General features: G+C 39.2%; 1 protein-coding gene and 1 non-coding gene across 3 annotated transcripts in view; one reads left to right on the top strand and one right to left on the bottom strand.

Moving 5' to 3' along the window:
• Positions 1 to 9,252: 9,252 nt before the first annotated feature.
• On the bottom strand, positions 9,253 to 9,334 carry TRNAS-GCU. Its single transcript has one exon. It is a non-coding gene; the product is annotated as a tRNA-Ser (tRNA).
• Positions 9,335 to 9,707: 373 nt separating this feature from the next.
• Positions 9,708 to 22,870, top strand: part of KNL1 (kinetochore scaffold 1) — a 77,278-nt gene continuing 64,115 nt past the window's right edge. For both annotated transcript variants that reach the window (XM_044229588.1, XM_044229589.1), the window contains exons 1-2: positions 9,708 to 9,806; positions 21,721 to 21,774. In XM_044229588.1, the coding sequence (XP_044085523.1) occupies positions 21,740 to 21,774 (35 nt within the window). In that variant the 5' untranslated portion in view covers positions 9,708 to 9,806; positions 21,721 to 21,739. The remainder of the gene's footprint in view (positions 9,807 to 21,720; positions 21,775 to 22,870) is intronic.

Here is a 22,870-nt window from a genome sequence, read left to right as displayed (position 1 = left end):
AATTGCTGGGTCATAGGGTAGCTCTATTCTCAACTTTTTGAGGAACCTCCATGCTGTTTTCCAGAGTGTCTGCACCAGCTTGCATTCCCACCAACAGTATAGGAGGGTTCCCCTTTCTCTGCATCTCACCAGCATCTGTCATTTCCTGACTTGTTCATTTTAGCCATTCTGACTGGTGTGAGGTGGTATCTCATTGTGGTTTTGATTTGTATTTCCCTGATGCCGAGTGATGGGGAGCACTTTTTCATGTGTCTATTGGACATTTGGATGTCTTCTTTGCAGAAATGTCTGTTCATGTCTTCTGCCCACTTCTTGATTGGATTATCTGTTCTTTGGGTGTTGAGTTTGATAAGTTCTTTGTAGATTTTTGATACTAGCTCTTTATCTGATATGTTGTTTGCAAGTATCTTCTCCCATTCTGTCAGCATCTTTTGGTTTTGTTGACTGTTTCCTTTGCTGTGCAAAAGCTTTTGATCTTGATGAAGTCCCAATAGTTCATTTTTGCCCTTGCTTCCCGTGCCTTTGACGATGTCTCTAGGAAGAAGTTGCATGGCTGAGGTCGAAGAGGTTGCTGCCTGTGTTCTCCTCAAGGGTTTTGATGGATTCCTTTCTCACATTGAGGTCTTTCATACATTTTGAGTCTATTTTTGTGTGTGGTGTAAGGATATGGTCCAGTTTCATTTTCCTGCATGTGGCTGTCCAATTTTCCCAACACCATTTGTTGAAGAGACTGTCTTTTTTCCTTTGGACATTCTTTCCTGCTTTGTCAAAGATTAGTTGAACATTGAGTTGAGGGTCTATAGAAATTTAATTCTTATTATAGCCCTCTTCTCCTACTCCTACGCAGGAGGTAACCACTATTAATAATTAAGTGGTTTTCTTTCTGACTGTTTTCTATTCATAGATGCATAAGTGTTTATGTATTTTTTTAAATAAAAATGGGATCGGGGGTGCCTGGGTGACTCAGTGGGTTAAAACCTCTGCCCAGTGTCCTGCAATCAAGCCCTGCATCAGTCTCTCTGCTCAACAGGGAGCCTGCTTCCCTCTCTCTCTCTCTCTCTCTCTCTGCCTGCCTCTCTGACTACTTGTGATCTCTGTCTGTCAAATAAATAAATAAAAGCTTAAAACAAAATGGGATCATGCCATAAAATTGTTCTGCAACATGCTTTTCTGTACAACACTTTTTTTTTAAGATTTTACTTATTTGCCACAGAGAGAGCACAAGCAGGGGAAGCTGCAGGCAGATGGAGAAATAAGCTCCTCACTGAGCAAGGAGCCTGATGCAGGATTCAATCCCAGGACCCTGAGATCATGACCTGAGCCAAAGGCAGATGCTTAACTGACTGAACCACCCAGGTAGGTATTCTTGTAGGACTTTTTTTTTTTTTTAACAACTTCATTGTGTCACATTGTGTGACTGCACTATAATTTAATACATACCCTATTGGTGGAATTTTAGGTGTTTGCAGTTTTTCATTACTACAAACTGTAGTGAACACCCTTAGATCTGTTTGCACCCATACCAGTGTTTCTATAGAACAAATTTTGCGTGTAATTATGAGGTTGATAGCTTTAAACATTTATTGATAGATAATACCATACTGCCCTCCAAAAAGATTACACCAATTTAAATTCCTTCCAGTAAGTAGTGTGAGAGGCAGAAGCAGGTGAATGCAGTGACTAAAACAGCTGGTCAGGCAGCTGCATTTTCAAGGCTGGCTTTAGTTCCAACTGTGGATTGGGACCATGGGTTTCCTAGAATGTCTGCATCTCTCAGTGGATGACCTAGATTTGCTTGGTTCATTCTTCTCCCAAAGAGAAAATGGGCTTATTTCACAGTCTCTTTGGTCTTGGGATCACCGGTACTCAGGACTGAGGAACCTGGCTGGTTTAGTCAGAGAAGCATGCAACTCTTGGTCTTTGGATCACTGGTACTCAGGACTGAGGATAAAGGATGATTAAAAACCAAAGATGGAAGCAGAACAGCCTAAGGAATATGACCAGGTTTTAGATGGATAAGTTTACTGCAGTAAGAGGTATCATCACCAACACACTCATTCTGCTTAGAACACTTGCTTTGTACATGGTAAACAATATTGCCTATGATTATGAATATTGTTTTCTTCCCCTCCAAATCCTCTGTATACTTTCTCCTTTTGCTTTCATTTGAAGCTTGTCCAAACTTTTAAAACTGCAACATTTTTTTAAAAAACTTTATTTATTTATTTGACAGAGAGTGATCACAAGTAGGCAGAGAGGCAGGCAGAGAGAGGGTGAAGCAGGCTCCCTGCTGAGCAGAGAGCCCGATGCAGGGATTCGATCCGAGGACCCTGAGATCATGACCTGAGCCAAAAGCAGAGGCCCAACCCACTGAGCCACCAGGTGCCTGTAAAAACCGCAACTTTTTTTTTTATCAGCCATTAACCACTTCAAACTGTTAAGGATTGCCTATTAAAGTTGAACATACATGTAATCAATGATTCCACTCTATCCAATTAATGATAGCTAGAAGACAACTAGAGAAATACTTGTATACGTACCCCTGGAGACGCACAGGGGAACATCTAAAGTAGCATCTTCGGGATAGCAAAAAACAAGAAACAACCAAAATATCCATCCATAACAGAATGGATATCCAACTGTATATTCAGACAACTGTATTTTAAGCAGCAGTGAAAATGAATGAATTACATGGATAAAATAGTGTTGAATGAAAGAAATCACAGATGGAATAAGTATAATATGATTCCATTTATATGAGATTCAAAAACAGATAAGACTAAACATTTTTAGGGGTATATACATGCATATTGGGTTAAGAAAAGCAAGAGGACAGGAGTGCCTGCCTGGTTTAGTTGAAGGAACGTGCAATGCTTGATCTTGGGGTCATGAGTTCAGGCCCCACATGGGGTGCAGAGAGTACTTAAATAAATAAAAAACTTTAAAATAAAAAAAGAAAAGCAAGAGGATGATTAACACCAAATTCAGTAGTTACCTCTGTTGGGAGGATAGCAGCAGGGAGGGGCACATGGGAAGCTTCAAAGGTACCATCAATGTTCTATTTTTTAAACTGGGTCATGTTTACATGGCATTGGTTTTATTAGTGTTCCTTTAAATTGTACACACTTTATATTACATATATATGTATTGTATCATTGTATAATATCTTTCAAGATAAAAAATTTAAATAAAAACTGTTAGAAGACTTCTCTCCCTTTGTTTAACGTTTGGTAATCTCTGAAATAGTGACTTTCCTCTTTTAGTCACCCACCATATAATTCCTAAGGTCTATCTGACCTCTGTGTAGCTGGTGGTACCACTCTCAAGTGCTTAGGCCACAGATCACTTTCACCAGGGATAGAGAGCACCATACCATTTGTCTGGTATTTGGGGGAATATAATGATAAGCAATATATAATAATTTCTGAAAGTGGCCACTTTAATATACCTTAGCAGATCTAAACACTGCTCTTCATCATAAAAAAAACAAAAACAAAACCAGGGATCTAAAAGCAGTTTATGGCTTTGGTGTTCTAGATCTGGCATGCTTTCAGACATAGAGAGCTCTGTGCCTTGCATTTCCTAACACTTTATCATGGCATCCAGACATAGATTTTTTTTTAAGGTTTTATTTATTTATTTGACAACGAGAGAGAAACAACATGAGCTGGAGAGGGAGAGAAAGAATCTCAAGAGACTCCACGCTGAGCATGGAGCTGGACACAGGGCTCAGTGTGGGGCTTGACCCCAAGACTCTGAGATCATGACCTGAGCCAAAACCAAGAGTTGGATGCTTAACTGACTGAGCCATCCAGGCACCCCAGACAGATTTTTAAAAATACTTAAGTAATTCAAGTAAATAATAAATTACACTTTTGGGGGGTTCTTTTTCCTGTAAACTTTATAACGTTGTAAATGTTGAAGGTAATTTAAGAATTATAAAAGAGTAGCTTTATATCCTATCCTAAATGCTCAATTTCCAAGAATCAATATTGAGGCAAAATTGTGAGGATTAACCTACAGCAAACTACCAGAATCTAGCAAAATGTCATGGAACAGATTCACGCTGTTGACACCTTAACCTCAGACTTCTAGTCTACAGAACTGTGTGACAATTCTGTAATTTAGTCCATGATGCTAAAATAAAGGCTGCCTCTGTTACTTGCTAGGTTATACCAAATATGATTGCTGACAGTCATCGAAAGGAGAGTTTATTGGCAGTGATCTTTTTGATGAGTATACAGAAACCATTGTCCAGGACCTATTTCAACTTTTCTTTTTTAAAAGATTTTTTTTTAAGATTTTATTTATTTATTTGACAGAGAGAGATCACAAGTAGGCAGAGAGGCAGGCAGAGAGAGAGATAGAGGGAAGCAGGCTCCCTGCTGAGCAGAGAGCCCAATGCAGGACTCAATCCCAGGACCCTGAGATCATGACCTGAGCCAAAGGCAGTGGCTTAACCCACTGAGCCAACCAGGCATCCTCTTTTTTAAAAGATTTTTATTTTTAAGTAATCTCTGCACACAAACTGGTGTTCAAACCCACAACCCGAAGATGAGTCACATGTTTCATTAACTGAGACCAGGTGCCCCTCAAACTTTTTTAAAGTTTTATTTATTTATTTATTTGAGAGAGAGAGAGAATGCTGGATAGGAGGGCAGAGGGAGAGCAAGAATCTCAAGCTGACTCCCTGGTGAGTGCAGAGCCAATGTGGAGCTTGATCTCATGATCCTGAGATCATGACCTAAGCCAATCTAGAGTCAGATGCTCAACCGAGGCATCTAGGCCCCCTACCACTCAACTTTTTAAAAGCTACGGAAAAAAAATTTTTTTTTCACATGTTAAGTTCTGTGTCATTCAAGAATTTAAAAATCAGAATCTAAATCCATAGCTAAATTGGTTATCAACAGAAAGTTGATAATTGAGATGACTGGGTCTCTCGTAATAGTCCATTTTAGTCACTCATATGCTGTCGTAATTCAGAACAAATGCAGCCTTTGTTTGTCCATCAGTAACACTTCTAAAGTGTTCATTTACTAAAAGAATTGATAAACATAAATCAAAACATTTAGGTAAGAATTTCAAGAAAGTCAAGATCTTTGAGAAATCTAGAGGAGGAAAAAGTTCTCAGAGTCAATGACCCAAAGAGAAATATAAAATGCTTACTGCCCTATAGTATCCCTATTAAAAAAAACAATTACTTCTGTTTCTAATTCCATGGAATCATTGGTCACATCCTCAGGTCTTGCCTTCATCCATTGATTTCACCCTTTTGGAGTTGGATTTGATCCAGTTTTACTACTTTCTGGAAGATTTCAAGTGGAAATTTTAGAATTTAGAAATCTGGGGCATTGCTCCTCCTCAATGTGATGAGAAGTTAAGGTGTAACTGGTTGTTTGCTAACTATCCAGAACTACCTCAGCAGAAGACACAAGGCGAGGGGATATAGTAGGTGTTACTCTCCAGTTCCCTTAATCTATTGTCATTTATTCATGTTGTCTTTCAGTTACTATAAACTGGATTTCAGTTTTTCCTCTATTGATTTTTTTTAAAGATTTTATTTATATATCAGAGAGAGAAAGAGCACAAGCAGGGGGAACAGTAGGCAGGGGAAGAAGCAGGCTCCCTGCTGAGCAAGGATCCTGATGAGGGATTTGATTCTGGGACCCTGGGATCATGACCTGAGCCAAAGGCAGACACTTGACTGAGTGAATCACCCAGGTGTCCCTGTTCTATAGTTTTTTTGTTTTGTTTTTTAAGATTTTATTTATTTGACACAGAAAGAGATAGCGAGAGAAAGGAGGAGAGGGGCGCAGAGGGAGAAGCAGCCTCCCCAGTGAGCAGGGAGCCCGATGTGGGGCTCCATCCCAGGACCCTGGGATCATGACCTGAGTTGAAGACAGACACTTAACCAACTGAGCCACCCAGGCACCCCTCTATAGATCTTTAATATGAAAACATTTCATTTTCAACTGAGTAGGCATTCCCAGAGGCTATTACAACAAAGGGCATGCTTTCATGTGCATGCTCGGAACAATATGAGCAAAGAAAAATGTTTTTAGTTGGTGTCTCAATCACAAAGAATACCTTGATTCACCCTTGAACTTCTTCAGGCCTTGTCATGACTGTTTTCCCAGAAATGGTTTTCCAGTGAGACCATACTTCCTAAAGGTAGGAACAGACTGTACTCACTTCTGTCATTGCCTGCTCTCTAAAACAAGCTTTGCAGCACAAGGTCTGGGTTTTTCCTGCAGGAATTAAGAAACAAACTTGAGGTCACCAAAACAAAACAAAAACCCCAAAAGGAAAACCAAATTCTTTGGATTTCAATTCTTCCTTCAAAGCTATGTCCTAGAAGGGCTGCTGTCCATCACTGGTCAGCAACACTCAGCAGTTCTTCCCAGAGCACCTCATTCTCTGAACACAGTGGGTCTTCCTGAAGCTGGACTAGGAGAATGAAGGCCCACTCCCTGGCCCTGAAGAAGTAAAGAAGCTGGTATACCTTGATAGCATCTTTGATTATGTCATGATTTTTCTCTTGTGGTCTTCCAGAGGGTGAGAAACCCTGCAGTAGTTCAGGATAGGCCTTGTGAAGAAGAACCCTGGTGTTGATGGAGAATGGTTTCCCTGATCCAAGGTCTGTAGACAAATTTGGGCAAGTAATCTAGATCTTTCCAAAGGTAGCAGCGATTTCTCTAGAATTCTTTCCCAAGTCTTGTAGTTGCAGCTGCGACAGTAGGTGGCGCCTCTAACTTTTTTACTGCCTTATTACAAATGTATCTTTCCATTATTAATCCAAGGTCCTCCTCAGCCCTTTTTTTTTTTTAGAAAAAGTTAAAAGTAAGCACAATTCTTACAGGTGAAGAGATTATATAAATGCAAAACACTGAACGGTCATTGCAAGTATTACTGCAATTTCATATGGAAGAAACCACAAATGATCTAAGCATGAATACAGGTGAAGAACTGAAGAACAGAAAAGTGACCTTCCACTCACAAGTTTTTTTTTTTCCTCTAGACACTTCCAATGCTTTATATTTTCAGAATTTCTACAGCTGAAGATGTTCCTTTGGGAAAGTAATCCACTCACTTTTTATTTGTACAGACTGGACACATTGATAGATCTTATCAGTTTTCCATAGGAAGCCGTAGCCGCAGGAAGCAGACAAAACTCAGAGAAATGATGCAGTCTTGCCAGTCTTTAGAGAGGTTGCAGTCCTAATAGTCCATTTAAATATTGTCTGGCAACTGCTGGGGTAGTAACCAGGAGGTAGGAGGAGAGCAGCCCAGGAGTATCCAGGAGGATTGCAAAGGCCCAGAGCAAGAGAGAGTACATGGACTAATTGCAGAGAATCTAACATGGAGCTGAGGGTTGCAGGGCAAAGGGAGACTTGTTGATGGGGATGATGTCTAAGCCAAGATCTGAAGGAGAAGCAGGAGCCAGGCAGGCAGTGGTGAATGGGAAGGAGGTGCAGGGGAGCAAAAACATGTTCCAGGGAGAGGAGTAGAAATAGCATAGGTCTTAGGTGTAGAGAGCTAAGCCTAGTTCAGAACAAGTGAATATTGGTATGTTCAGGGCACTTTAGAAAAGTGTCAGATGTTCTTAACTTTTTTGGTGACATAGACCTCTTGGGCAGTCTGGTGAAGTCATTTGGTTGCTTCTCAGAATGCTGTTTTTAAATACATAAAATTAAGTTTGTTGGAATACAAAGGAAACAATTATGTTGGAATACAGTTACTGAAATATTTTTAAAATCTGTGTATAATAATATAATACTGTATGTACTTAGGAATGCCTAACTTTACAAGATCTAATGGCAGATCTAATAACTATTATTTTGAAGTAGTGATGAGCAGGTAATGGAATATAATGTATCTGTGATTTCTCTTGGTAACAAAATTACAGGTAAGGTTAATATTACTATAGTTCATTGCTTGCCTTTATTGAGGGCAGTGCTTTCAATGATAGATTAGTGAAAATAAAGATGCACTTTTTCCTCCAACTGAATAACCAATTGAATATCCATGAACTCCTTATGAGTGTGTGGAACTGGGATAGTTAACACTTCCTAATAGCAGAGTGGCAAATGGATTGGAGAGCAAGGCTGAAGACAGGTGTTGGAGCAACCCAAAGCCCTTAACACAGAGCGGCATCAATATCTCTAAGGGATTTGGATTTAAGTGAGGGATGAACCAGTGGCACCAGTGGAGCAGGGGCTTTTGCCTTTTCTCAGGGCTGCAAAGCTTGCAGAAACACCAGCCAGGTGCCAGGTTCTATGGCACTCTGCAGTGTGCACAGCCGCGTGGGAGAGAGGACATGTAAATCATTTCTGCAAGGGATAAATGAGCACTAAATGCTAATCTCCAGCACCATATTGGATGGTGGTTAAGACCCAGCAGAGCTGGACAGACTTGGATTACATTGCCCTTTCTTACACAGTTATAAAAACTGTATAACCTAGGACAAGTTTATCTTTCAGTGTCCTCATCTGTAAAAAGGAGTAATAAAAATGATCATGATCTATCATGATCATAGGGTTATGATGAGTTAAAGTGATGCATTTCATTGTGCTGCTGTAGATAATACTGGATAAATACTGGATAAATAAATAAATACTGGATAAATACTGGTTAAATATGAGTTGAATGAATCTGCCTGATTACCTTTGAAGAGGAGAACCCCTCTCTTCTATTTTGTCCCCTATGCCTCCCTCTCTGTTTAAATAAAAGAACAAGCTTAACACTTTTCTTCCGTGGTTAAGGTAGCCATTTTTCGGGTTCTCAGTCTCTGGCTTCTAGATACTGTTAAGTTTCTGCATGTCGTCAACATCTTTTTAATATTTCCCAGTGTATACTTTTTTTGAGCACGTGCAACCTGCTGGGGACTGGAAGGGAATCTTGAACACTGTTTTATAGTAGCTTTTGCAGTGAAAACCTGGTATGTCATAACAAGGACAGGTATTAAAAACCACGGGGTAAGTTCCTCACTCAGAAGCTAGGTTAATTAACATGGAATTCTAAGCACTGTTGTTTACTTCGTATAAAAAGATACTAAATCAAGCACACACATCTGGGATGTTTCTTTCCCTCGTTTTTATCCGCGACGTTCGAATGCTCCAAAACCTACCTTCCAAACACCTCAAACCAGATATTGACCCTGCCAGAGTAAATCCACTAGTAAACCGTAACTGGAATAATCAAGTATTTTCCATCGCAAGTAAATTTACGTCCTTTTGAAGCAAAAGCTACGTTCGACGAGGATGGGATTCGAACCCACGCGTGCAGAGCACAATGGATTAGCAGTCCATCGCCTTAACCACTCGGCCACCTCGTCCCAGAAACCTACTGCTTCCTGGTAGCTATAGGGAGTAATACTGGGGGGATGTGACGCAACGTTATGGAGGCCGCCATTTTGTACGGAAACAAAGATCTGATCATTTTTACAGCAAGTAATCAAAAGAAGATGGCTGCTGCCATGATGTGAGGGCTCTACAATGGGGTGGGACAAAGAAAAATTCGGTGGAAAGTGAGATAGGCTTTAAGGAAATAAAATTTATATACAGAGCAGGAGGAAGGAAGTTTGTTTAAAGGAGTCAGGAAGAGGATTGCTCCGGAGTCTAAGGGGCGGAGCCGCCGCGTAGAGCGGTTTTGCGCATGTGCAACAGCTAGGCGGTTATATTTGAATACTTCACTGAAATAGTCTGGGCGTAGTGAGGTTTGTCGGTGGGCGGCAGCTGACTTGCTCTCTGAGGAGCGCGCGGACCCCAAACAAGTCTGAGCAGCCTTTGTCAAGAAGCTGGACTGCGGTGGGTAAAGAGAATGACCCTTTCGTTCCAGACTCCCGGGTTGGGGGGTGATGGAGGTGGGCATTAGTTTTTTCTGGGCGCTCTGAAGACTCGGTGGTGGGACGTGGAGACGCTCCCTCCGCCCGGCGGCCTCCGAAAGCTCTGGGCCCAGAGTAGAAGTTTTTGCCGGGTTGTGGGGCTCTTTGCCTACCCGTGCCTGCACTTTGTACTCCTTCCTCTTCCCTAGCACTTTTCCCTCCACACCTGAGCCCCTCCGGCCTGCTCGGATTGCGGGTCGGCTGCGCCCCGCCCCGCCCCGCCATCTTCTGTCAGGGCTCCCGCACGGTGCCTCGCACCCCTTCCCTAGGGTACTCCCGGCGGTTTGTATTTCCTACTCGGTCATTTCTTAGCTGTAAATGAAGTGACAGCGTTGAGTGGTTTTAAGCGCTCGTCAGGTCGTAGTTTGTTTACTGGCAGCACTGAACAGACATTCGGTTTCCAGCAGTTACAGTAACATTAACAAATAAAGCCAGTATTAACCACAGACGAGTTTTGAAAATTTCTCCTTGTGGCCACTAGTAGCTCGGAGCTTATTAAAGCCTCTTTTTCTTGCTGCTTATCTCAATATTGAGTTTAAGAAAAAAAATTCTCAAACATTGCCGATTGGAATTTTAGAGATAAATTTGTCGATATGACGGAGAAAACCAGAGCAGAGCTTACCCTAGATATTAAGATTGAAGTTTGTACTTCATTTGAATTGGATCAATCGAATTCCTCAGGTATTTATTGGGTTCCTCGTCTTGTGCTAGGGCCGGGAGCGAATGACTCAGAGTCCCTAATCTGGAGGAATATTCAGTCCAGAAGAGAAAATGATTAACATTCACAAATAGCTATGATGCAAAACAATGTAAAGGATTATAGGACATTGTAAGGTGGTATTGGAGCACATAAAAGGGAGCATTTATTTGATGCTTTTGGCCCTGGAAACTAAAGGAGGCTTTGTAGAGAAAGGGGCATTTGAGGTGGAACTTGAAGGGAAGGATACATTATAGCGATGAGTCAATTTAAGATGTTGCTGAGTAAAGACTGGGTTCAATTCTTCACTATGTGAATGGCTGGAAATGTTTACAAGATGACAAATAGATACAAAAATGTATGGAGTGGTATTATCAGTGACATGCCTGATTACTGAATAAGAGATCATAGTAGAAGATAATCTAGATATTGATAGTGCTGTCTAATAAAACTTTCAGTGAAAATGGTAATGGTTTATATTTGCACTGTCCAGCATGGTTCCCCACTAGTCAAATGACAACTAATTGTGGCTAATGACAACGTGAAATGTGGCTAATTGTGCCTAAACAACTGAATTTTAAGTTTTATTTCATTTAAATTAAATTTGATTTGCTACTGTATCAGATAGCACAGGTCTAGAGACTGTTATCAGTGGGCACAATGGAATACATTAACTTTAGAAACTGGTAGTGTAAATGCAGGAGTAGCCAAAGAGCCAGATATAAATATTTCAGGTTTTGCAGTCTACGTGGTCACCAGCATGGTCACTGTTGCATGTTCTTCTTTGTTTTTTGTTTTGTTTTCTGCAACCCATTCAAAATGTAAAACAAAACAAACGAAACAAAAAGCCCTCTTTAGGACTCTGGCCCAGTATCTGTAGTTTGAAGTGTTTTGGATTATTTAGACTGTAATTCCCAAACTTTTTTGGCTCATTGGTGCCCTTGGATCAAAAGAAATAACTAACAATTCCATTTATTAAGTCAGTACGTCCAAATAATTTAAAAAGTTATTAAGTTGAAATAAATTTATGTCCTAATGTTTAGTAGCCATTTGAAAAAATATGCATAATTGAAAGAAAAAAACAATATTTTTATTTTATGCTTAAATCATCAGTTATTTACTAATTGGCTATGTGTGCCTCTTGAACACTACACAACTTCTCAAATCTTGGAGTCATATAGGACACTGCCACCCTCATTTCCAGTACCACACTGATAAAAAGTACTTGCTTCATATCATAGCAACTGCCAAAAATCCAGATTTGCAATAATATATTATCAAAATTAATGTAATACAAGTAGGTACTATTTTGAGCTAGTAGTTCACACTGGTGCATGACAGATGTCAAAAATTGCTGTTTCTCTCAAAAATTTGAAATATCCCAAGATACTTCTATGAGTATGCCGTAGCACCCCTGGGTGCCAGGTGCACAGTTTTAGAACCAATCAGTAATTTGTTAATGTGGCAGTGACCAAGAGTTCAACAATAAAATCATTTTACAAATGAAGTTTAACATGGTGATCTGGGGTACCCTATTTCTGTTGATGGTGGAACTTACAGTTATATAATAAATAGAATTTTTTTAAGAGTTTATTTATTTGACAGACAGAGATCACAAGTAGGCAGAGAGGCAGGCAGAGAGAGAGGAGGAAGAAGGCTCCCCGCTGAGCAGAGAGCCTGATGCAGGGCTCGATTCCAGGACCCTGAGACCATGACCTGAGCCGAAGGCAGCAGCTTTAACCCACTGGGCCACCCAGGCACCCCAAGAATTTTTTTTTTTAAGATTTTATTTATTTATTTGTCAGAGAGAGAAGAGCGAGAGTGAGCACAGGCAGACAGAGTGGCAGGTAGAGGCAGAGGGAGAAGCAGGCTCCTTGCCAAACAAGGAGCCCGATGTGAGACTCGATCCCAGGACGCTGGGATTCTGACCTGATTCTGACCTGAGCTGAAGGCAGCTGCTTACCAACTGAGCCACCCAGGCGTCCCAAGAATTTTTTTTTTTTAAAGGAGGATTTCAATAAGCTTTGAATCTCATCACCTAATTAAATGCCAACTGGTTTACAGGTTAGACAGGAATGATGTTCAATGACTATTTCAAACAGTGAAGATGTCCAAGTGATCCTGATTTGATAGTATTTAATATTTTTATCTGTGAATTTTGAATATGTCACTGAATTTGAAAATATTCCCCAAAGGAGAAAAACTATGCATATTAGTAATCGTAAAAGTAATTTGAAATAATTGTTTCTTGTTTCTTAATTACTCATTTAGCAAATATTTATTGAACTCCTATTATTTACAAAGCATGTGCTAGTTTCTCAGAATGTAACGGTGAACATAATTCTAGCCTTATTCTAATTGAATTTACTGTTGGGGCACAGGTGGTTTGGGGAAATACCAGGAATAATTGATTTACATAACAGACTTTGAGATTGCAGTTTTGGTAATGTTACAAAAGAGACATACATAGTGCTACAAAAAGTACTTTTCTTGGCTTTTTTTTTTTTTTTTTTTGCCAAGAGAGAATAGCAAATATAAATTCAGTGGCTTAGTAAAGAGTTTTGTGTGTACAGGAACAAGTGTGTACAGAATAGAATAGTAAGGAAGTGTGGCTAGAATAGTAAGAAAGACCGTGGCATGAGATGAATGTGAAGTCTGAAAGGCAAGTAGAGGCCAGATCTTAGAGAGCTTTATAAATCCTGGTGAAGAGTTCATTCTCATTACCATGGAAAGCCATTGGAAGCCATTAAATGGTTTTAAGTAAGGAGTCTCTTAAACGTGACTTATGGTTAAGAAGGTAACTGTCTATGTAGAGAAGGGCCTATGGAAGATAAGAGTAAAAGTAGGGAGACCATTGAGGTGAATATTGCAGTAGTTTACATGAGAGATAATGATAGCTTGAAACTATGATGAAGGCACTGAAGATAGCAGTGAATGCATTTGGGCTATGTATTGGAAATAGAACTACTAAGATTTGGTGATGAACAGAATTGGAAATAGGTGTCATACTTGTTTGATCTCAGAGGGAAATCATCAAAGTCACCATTAAGTTGATGTTTGCTGTTGGTTTAAAAATTTTTTTTCCTAAATTTTAATTTTTTAAAATTTTATTTTATTTAAATTCAATTAACACAAAGTATGTTACTAGTTTCAGAGTAGAGTTCAGTGATTCATCAGTTGTATATAATACCCAGTGCTCATTGTATCACATGCTCTCCTTAATGCCTGTCACCCAGTTATCCTATACCCCCTGCCCATAGCAACCCTCAGTTTGTATCCTATGGTTAAGAGTCTCTTATGGTTTTCTCCCTCTCTGATTTCATCTTGTTTTATTTTTGCCTCTGTTTGCCTATGCCCCTTTGTTTTGTTTCTTAAATTCCACATGGGTGAAATCGTATGATAATGGTCTTTGTCCGGTTGACATATTTCGCTTAACATAATACCCTCTAGTTCTATCCACATCATTCCAAATGGCAAGATTTCATTTTTTTGATGGCTGAGTAGTATTTCATTGTGTGTGTGTGTACCACATCTTCTTTATCCATTCATCTGTTGGTGGACGTCTGGGCTCTTTCCATAGTTTGGCTATTGTGGACACTGCTGCTATAAACATCAGGATGCAGTTGCCCTTTCAGATCACTACATTTGTTATCTTTGGGGTAAATAACTACTAGTGCAATTGCTGGGTCATAGAGTAGCTCTATTTTCAACTTTTCAAGGAATCTGCATTCTGTTTTCCAGAGTGGCTGTACCAGCTTGCATTCCCACCAACAGTGTAAAGGGTTCCCCTTTCTCCACATCCTTGCCCACATTTGTTGTTTCCTGACTTGTTAATTTTAGCCATTCAGACTGGTGTGAAGTGGTATCTCATTGTGGTTTTGATTTGTATTTCCCTGATACCAAGTGATGTTGAGCATTTTTTCATGTGTCTGTCGGCCATTGTATGTCTTCTTTGGAGAAATGTCTGTTCATATCTTCTGCCCATTTCTTGAAGGCGTTTTTTCTTTTTTGGTGTTGTTTGTTTTGGTGTTGAGTTTGATGAGTTCTTTATAGATTTTGGATAGTAACCCTTTATCTGATAAGACATTTGCAAATACCTTCTCCCATTCTGTTGGTTGCCTTTTGGTTTTGTCAACTGTTTCCTTTGCTATGCAAAAGCTTTTTATCTTGGTGAAGTTCCAATAATTCATTTTTGCCTTTGTTTCACTTGCCTTTGGAGATGTGTCTATCAAGAAGTTGCTGTGGCCAGGGTCAAAGAAGTTGCTGCCTGTGTTCTCCTCTATGATTTTGATGGATTCCTGTCTCGCATTTAGGTCTGTCATCCATTTTGAGTCTGTTTTTGTGTGTGGTGTAAGGAAATGATCCAGTTTCATTCTTCATGTGGTTGTCCAGTTTTCCCAACGTCATTTGTTGAAGAGAGACTATCTTTTTTCCATTCGATATTCTTTCCTGCTTTGTTGAACATTAGTTGACTGTAGGGTTGAGAGTCCATTTCTGGGTTCTCTATTCTGTTCCATTGATCTGTGTGTCTGTTTTTAGGCCAGTACCATACTGTCTTGATGATTACAGATTTGTAATAGAGCTTGAAGGCTGGAATTGTGATGCCTGCAGCTTTGGTTTTCTTTTTCAACATCGCTTTGGCTATATGGGTTCTTTTCTGATTCCATATAAATTTTAGGATGATTTGTTCCAGCTCTGTGAAAAATGTTGATAACAGGGATTGCACTGAATGTATAGATTGCTCTGGGTAGCATAGACTTAACAATATTTTTTCTTCTAATCTAATCCATGAGCATGGAATATTTTTCCATTTCTTTGTGTGTTCCTCAATTTCTTTCATGAGTGTTCTGTAGTTTTCAGAATACAGATCCTTTGCCTCTCTGGTTAGGTTTATTCCTAGGTATTTTATGGGTTTTGGTGCAATTGTAAATGGGATCAATTCCTTAATTTCTCTTTCTTCTGTCTCATTCTTAGTGTATAGAAATGCAACTGATTTCTGTGCTTTGATTTTATATCCTGCCTCTTTCCCGAATTCCTGTATAAGTTCTAGCAGTTTGGGGGTGGGATATTTTGGGTTTTCCACAGAGAATCATGTCATCAACAAAGAGTAAGAGTTTGACTTCTTTGCTGCTTCGGATGCCTTTTGTTTGTGTTGTCTGATTGCAGAGAGTAGGATTCTAGTACCATGTTGAACAACAGTGGTGAGGGTGGACCATCCCTGTCATGTTCCTGACCTTAAGAGAAAAGTTGTCAGTTTTCACTGTTGAGAATGATATTTTCTGTGGGTTTTTCATATATGGTTTTTATAATATTGAGGTATGTTCCTTCTATTCTTACACTGTGAAGAGTTTAATCAAGAATGGATGCTGGGGGGCGCCTGGGTGGCTCAGTGGGTTAAGCCGCTGCCTTTGGCTCAGGTCATGATCTCAGGGTCCTGGGATTGAGTCCCGCATCGCATCGGGCTCTCTGCTCAGCAGGGAGCCTGCTTCGTCCTCTCTCTCTCTGCCTGTCTCTGCCTACTTGTGATCTCCCTCTGTCAAATAAATAAATAAAATCTTAAAAAAAAAAAATGGATGCTGTACTTTTTTATTTTTAAGATTTTATTTATTTATTTGACAGAGAGAGACAGCCAGAGAGGGAACACAGGAGGGGGAGTGGGAGAGGGAAAAGCAGGCTTCCCAATGAGCAGGGAGCCCCATGTGGGGCCCAATCCCAGCACCCTGGGACCATGACCCGAGCCAAAGGCAGATGCCCAACGGCTGAGCCACCCGGGCGCCCCATGGATGCTGTACTTTGTCAAATGCTTTTTCTGAATCTATTGAGAGGATCATATGGTTCTTGTCTTTTATTAATGTGTATGTCACATTGGTTAATTTGCAGATGTCGAACCAACCTTGTAGCCCAGGAATAAATCCCACTAGGTCATGGTGAATAATACTTTTAATATACTGTTGGATCCTACTGGCTAGTATCTTGGTGAGAATTTTGGCATCCATGCTCATCAGAGATATTGGTTTATAATTCTCCCTTTTGGTGGGGTCTTTGTCTGGTTTTGGGATGAAGGTAATGCTGACCTCGTAGAAAGAGTTTGGGCATTTTCCTTTCATTTCTGTTTTTTGAAGCAGCATCAGAAGAATAGGTATTAATTTTCTTTAAGTGTTTGGTAGAATTCTCCTGGGAAGCCATCTAGCCCTGAGCTCTTTGTTGAGAGATTTTTGATTACTGATTCAATTTCCTTACTGGTTTTTCTATTTCTTCCTGTTTCAGTTTTGGTAGTTTATACTTCTCTAGGAATGCATCCATTTCTTCCTTGTTTGTATTTTTTTGGTGTTGGTTGTGATCTCTCCTCTTTCATTCACGATTTTATTTATTTGGGTCCTTTCTCTTTTTAATTAGTCTGGCCAAGGGTTTATCAATCTTATTAATTACTTTAAAGAACCAGCTCCTAATTTCCTAATTTCCTGTTCTTATGGTTTTTATTTCATTGATTTCTGCTCTAATCTTTATTATTTCTTATCTCCTGGGTTTCAGCTTTATTGTTGTTCTTTCTCCAGCTCCTTTAAGTATAGGGGTAGGTTGTATATTTGAGACTTTTCTTGTTTCTTGAGAAAAGCTTGTAGCGCTGAATACTTACCTCTTAGGACCACCTTTGCTGGATCCCAAAGATTTTGAACAGTTGTGTTTTCATTTTCATTTGTTTCCATAAATTTTTTAAAAAATTCTTATTTAATTTCTTGGTTGATCCATTCATTCTTTAGTAGGATGCTCTTTAGCCTCTGTGTATGTGATGATCCCAATCTCTTGGTACTGGTTGAGACCCTGATTTGTGACTCAGGATGTGATCTATTCTGGAGAATGTTCCAGGTGCACTCAAGAAGAATGTGTATTCTGTTGCTTTGGGATGGAATATTCTGAATATATCAGTGAAGTCCATTCATAGCCCTTATTTCCTTGTTGATCTTCTGTTTAGGTGATCTGTCCATTTCAGTGATGGGAGTGTTAAACTCTGCTAATATTAATGTGTTTTTATTGATGTGTTTCTTTGATTTTTTTTTTTTAAGATTTTTTTATTTATTTGACACAGAGAGAGAAATCACAAGTAGGCAGAGAAGCAGGTAGAGAGAGAGGGGAGAAAGCAGGTTCCCTGTGGAGCAGAGAGCCCAACGCGGGGCACGATCCCAGGACCCTGGGATCATGACCTGAGTTGAAGGCAGAGGCTTTAACCCACTGAGCCACCCAGGCGCCCCCTGATTTTGTTATTAATTGGGTTATATAATTGGCTGCACCCATGTTAGGGGCATAAATACTTATAATTCTTAGATCTTCTTGTTGGATAGACCCTTTAATTATGATATAGTATCCTTCCTCATCTCTTATCACAGTCTTTGGTTAAAAATCGAATTTTTCTAAGGATTACCTCCCAGCTTTCTTTTAATGTCCATTAGCATGATAAACTATTTTCTACCTTCTCACTTTCAATCTGGAAGAATTTTGGGGTCTAAAATGAGTCTCTTGCAGACAACATATCAGTGGGTCTTGCTTTTTTTTTTTTTTTTAAATCTAATTTGATACCCTGTGTCTTTTGATTGGGGCATTTAGCCTATTTACCTTCAGGGTAACTATTGAAAGATAGGAATTTAGTGCCATTGTATTGCCTGTAAGGTGACTGTTACTCTATACTGTCTCTGTTCCTTTCTGGTCTATGTTACTTTTGGTTCTCTCTTTGCTTAGAGGACCCCTTTCAGTACTTCTTATAGGGCTGGTTTGGTGATCACAAGTTCTTTTAGTTTCTGTTTGTCCTGGAAGCTTTTTATCACTCCTTCTATTTTGAATAATAGCTTAGCTGGATAAAGTATTCTTGGCTGCATATTTTTCTCATTTAGCACCCTGAATATATCATGCCAGTCCTTTCTGGCCTGCCATGTCTCTATGGATAGGTCTGCTGGCAATTTAATGTTTCTACCCTTACAGGTTACAAACCTCTTGGTTGAGCTGATTTCAGGATTTTCTCTTTGTCTCTGAAGTTTGCAAGCTTCACTATTATATGTCCAGGGGTTGCTATATTTTTATTGATTTTGAGTGGGGTTCTCTGTGCCTCCTGGACTTGAATGCCTGTTTCCTTCCCTGATTAGGGAAGTTCTCAGCTATGATTTGCTCCAATATACCTTCTGCCCCACTCTCTCTTTCCTGTTCTGGGATCCCAGTTACTCTAATACTGTTTTGCTTTATGGTATCATTTGTCTCTCAAATTCTCCCCTTCTATTCCAGTAGCTGTTTATCCTTTTTTCCTCAGCTTTGTTATTCTCCATTGTTCGGTCTTCTATATCACTTACTCTCTCTTCTGCCTCATTTATCCTGGCCATTAGAGCCTCCATTTTTTATTGCTTCTCAGTAATAACATTTTTTTTTAATTTCAACTTGGTTAGATTTTAATTCTTTTATTTCTCCTGAAAGGGATTCTCTAGCGCTTTCTGTGGTTTTTTTCCAAGCACAGCTAGTATCTTTATAATTGTTATTCTGAACTCTAGTTCTGATATCTTACTAATGTCCATATCAATTAGATCCCTGGCAGTCAGTACTGCCTCTTATCTCTTTTTTTTTTGAGGTGTGTTTTCCATCTTCTCATTTTGTCCAGAGAAGAATAGATGAACAAAAGAACAAAGTACTAATAATGGCAACAACAATCCTAGAGACGTGTACCCTAAACAAATCAGAAGAGACCTGGAACTAGGAAAAAAAAGTTGGGGGGGGAATATAATCGGACAGGTAAGCAGAATAGAGCAATATACTGGATTCTGTGTGTACTTTGTTTTTTTTGTTTTGTTTTGTTTTTTAGAAAATTAGATCCCAAAATTGCAAAGAAAGATAAACTTATATATGTACAAAAATAAAATACAATGAAAGGCTAGAATATAACTGTAAAAATGGAAATTAAAAAGAAAAAACAAAAGCGATGAAAAACAATTACAAGAAGGAAGGGATATAAACAGGTAAACAGAACAGAGCAATACACTAGCTCCTGAGTTTATTTTGGTAGGTTTGTTAGAGGAAGCTACATCTCAAAATTGTAAAGAAAGCTTACATATATAAAAATAAAATGAAATACATTGAAAGAATAGAATGTAACTGTAAAGATGGAAATTTAAAAAGACTTTTTAACAAAACAAAAGAAGAAGAAAAAAGAGGGTTATGATTAAATAGGTGATTAGAACAGAGCCATACAATAGATTTTCGGTGTATTTTTGTCTGTTAGAAGAAATTGCATCTCAAAATTTTAAAGAAAGAAAACTAGTACGTGTGTGTGTGTATGATGAAATACAGTGAAGGGATAGCATGTGACTATAAAAATGAAAATTAAAAAAGATTTTAAAAAGGAGTTGATTTAAAAATTGGTTGAAAAAAGAAGAAAAATTTGTAAAAAAGAAAAATGATTTAAAAAATTAAAGTTGAAAAACTGAAGAATCATGGGAAAAACACCATGACTTCTGTGTGCTGTATTCCCCTAGCACTGGTATTTTGCAGTTCTCATTGATCAGTAAACTTGGTCTTGGCTGGATGTTCTTACTGATCTTTTGGGAGAGGGGCTTGTTGCGTTGATTCTCAAGTGTCTTTGCCCAGGTGGAATTGTACTGCCCTTGGCAGGGGCCAGGCTAAGTAATCTGCTCTATTTTGCTCTCTCTGGCTTTTGTTCCCTAAAGGCTTTCTGTGCAGCTTTAGAGGATGGAAATGAAAAGGGCAACCTCCTAATCTCCAGCCCAAGAGCCAAAGACTTGGGCCCCACTCTTCAGTAAGCCCTCAGAGAAAACCAGTCAATCACTCCTGTCTCCCTGGTCTCTGGCTGCACTCCATGCTCACCCAACCTGTGACCGAGTGTTTCTGTCTCAGGCAGTAGGCCCCATTTGCAGTCTTTAAACCATCGGATTCCTGCAACACACTCCCACGCTGTTCCTCCCATGGGGTGGGTGGGTCTCCCCAGTTCTAATGCTTGTTGGGGCCCTACTTGAAGAGCAGTGGCCTGACTGGATCCTGGTTCATGGCAACCTTGAGCTGAGAGCCCACTCCTTGACTCACTGATTGCAGCCAGCTTCCCTGCTTTGAATCATGGGAGCTCTGCCACATTCAGGCACCCTTGGTCTTCCTGTGACCCTGAGGATCCTGAGACCACACTGCCCCAGCTAGGGTTCCATCCCCGCTTAGCAGCCTAAGTGACGTCCCTCACTGGAGCAGACTTCTAAAAGTTCTGATTTTGTGCTTTGCTGCTATATTACTTGCTAGTAGCCGGCTGACCGAGGCTCACTCCTGCTCCCGCCTTGGTCTATCCTCTCATATATTGCCTTGGATTCATGTCTCTGTACCTCCTACCTTGCAGAAAGTGGTTGCCTTTCTATTCATAGAGTTGTTGCTATTCTTTTCTTCGGTTGAGTTTGCTGGTGTTCAGAATGATTTGATAGTTATCTAGCTGAATTCCTGGAACCAGAGGAAATTAAGATCTCCTACTCCTTCACTATCTTGGATTCTCACATTCAGCTACAGTTTTTTTAATGTTATTTTTATGTCTTAAAGTTTTTTTGCTGAGTACTTATAGTTGAATTTTTATAACATAAATATGTATATTATGCACATCCAGTGTATTTTGATAACTAATTGATTTCACCTTGGGGTTAAATTATTATATAATCCATAAATTCTTAAAAACTAGGCCAAATTTTCATTTGAACCATTAGAGCCATTGTCATCTGAATCAGTTAGTTACTGATTTTATCTTGAATATGAGAATTTTCCAGAAGTATTAATTATAATGGAGTATTTTAAACTCAAAATTTCTTTTTTTTGTTTTTTGTTTTTTTTTTTTAATTTATTTATTTTCAGAAAAACAGTATTCATTATTTTTTCACCACACCCAATGCTCCATGCAGGCCGTGCCCTCTATAATACCCACCACCTGGTACCCCAACCTCCCACCCCCCCAAACTCAAAATTTCTTATGTATTATAGCCCCATAGTGTAGCTTTTTCTTCCCCTTTTTCAGTCTTCCCCCAAAAAGTAATCCTGAAGTTACAACTTTGCTATTAATGTCTTCATAGTTTTTAATTTCTTTTCTTTCTCTCTCATCTTTTCTAATGTTGTGTATTTGTTACAGAAAAAGGTTTTCTTCAAAAATGGATGGGATGTCTTCAGAGGCTAATGAAGAAAAGTAAGTTCATGTAGGATAGCTAAAAATGTTAAACTTTTTATCAGTGAAAGATACTTTTCCTATTAGAAACACCTATTGATAACTTCTGAAATTTTTTCCCATTCTGTTCTATGGAAAAGAAGTAAGTGTCACAAAGTCATAGCTCTCTTTGCCATATCTTTGTGTTTATATATCTAGAGTCAGAACTAAGAAGGACTTTAGAGACCACCTCCCGTCCCTTCAGTTTAAGGATGGGAAAATTAAGGCCCAAGGAAATGAAATGATTGGTCTAAAATTGGCATCACAAACTGGTGGTCTGTTTATAGTCTACAGACTTCCCCCGCCACTGCCAAACAGTGTTTTTAAATTATTTAATTAGCTGCTAAAATTTTCTCTTGAAAAATTGAGTGTAGGGGCACATAGGTGGCTCAGTTGGCTGAGCATCCAACTCTTGATTTTTGGCTCAGGGCATGATCTCTGGGTCACAAGATTGAGCCCCACATGAGGCTCCATGCTAAGTGCAGAGTCTGTTGAGATTCTCTCTCTATCCCTCTGCTCCGTCCCCTGCTTGTGCAAGCTCTCTCTCTATTTCTCTCTAAAATAAATAAATAAAATCTTCAAGAAAAAGAAGAAGAAAGAAAAAGAAAAATTAAGTGTAGTGACACTGGGTTCATATTCTTGTGGCAACAGCTAACCTGATCAGAGTAATGACTATGACCATTAGACCAACCCCGAAGTGTCCATTATCATCTCAACACCACATACTTTTCTTGCATCTTCTGTTTGTCCTCCATAAGTACTTGAATTTTCAAAACCTGATTTCAAACTCACACAGTAGTAAAACCAGAGTTAGAGTCTCTTGATTTATGATCCACTTATCTTAAAATTGTACCTCTGTAAATATAGTACATTATATTGTGCTGATTGTTTTACAAGAGATATTCTTAGAGTATACAATATATATTTTAAAAAACACTGACCTTCTAAGTACCAACTTTTATGTCTTATAGATTTTGCTAAGAAACAGTGATGCCATGTGTTAAGTGAAAGCGTTAGCCAATTTAAAGGCATGTAAAAGATGCTGCGATGATGGCTTTTGAAAATTCAGTCTTTTACT

Source organism: Neovison vison, chromosome 13 (genome assembly GCF_020171115.1).
Source record: "Neovison vison isolate M4711 chromosome 13, ASM_NN_V1, whole genome shotgun sequence".
NCBI classification, from domain to species: domain Eukaryota; kingdom Metazoa; phylum Chordata; class Mammalia; order Carnivora; family Mustelidae; genus Neogale; species Neogale vison.
This window is presented reverse-complemented; position numbering and strand designations above follow the sequence as displayed.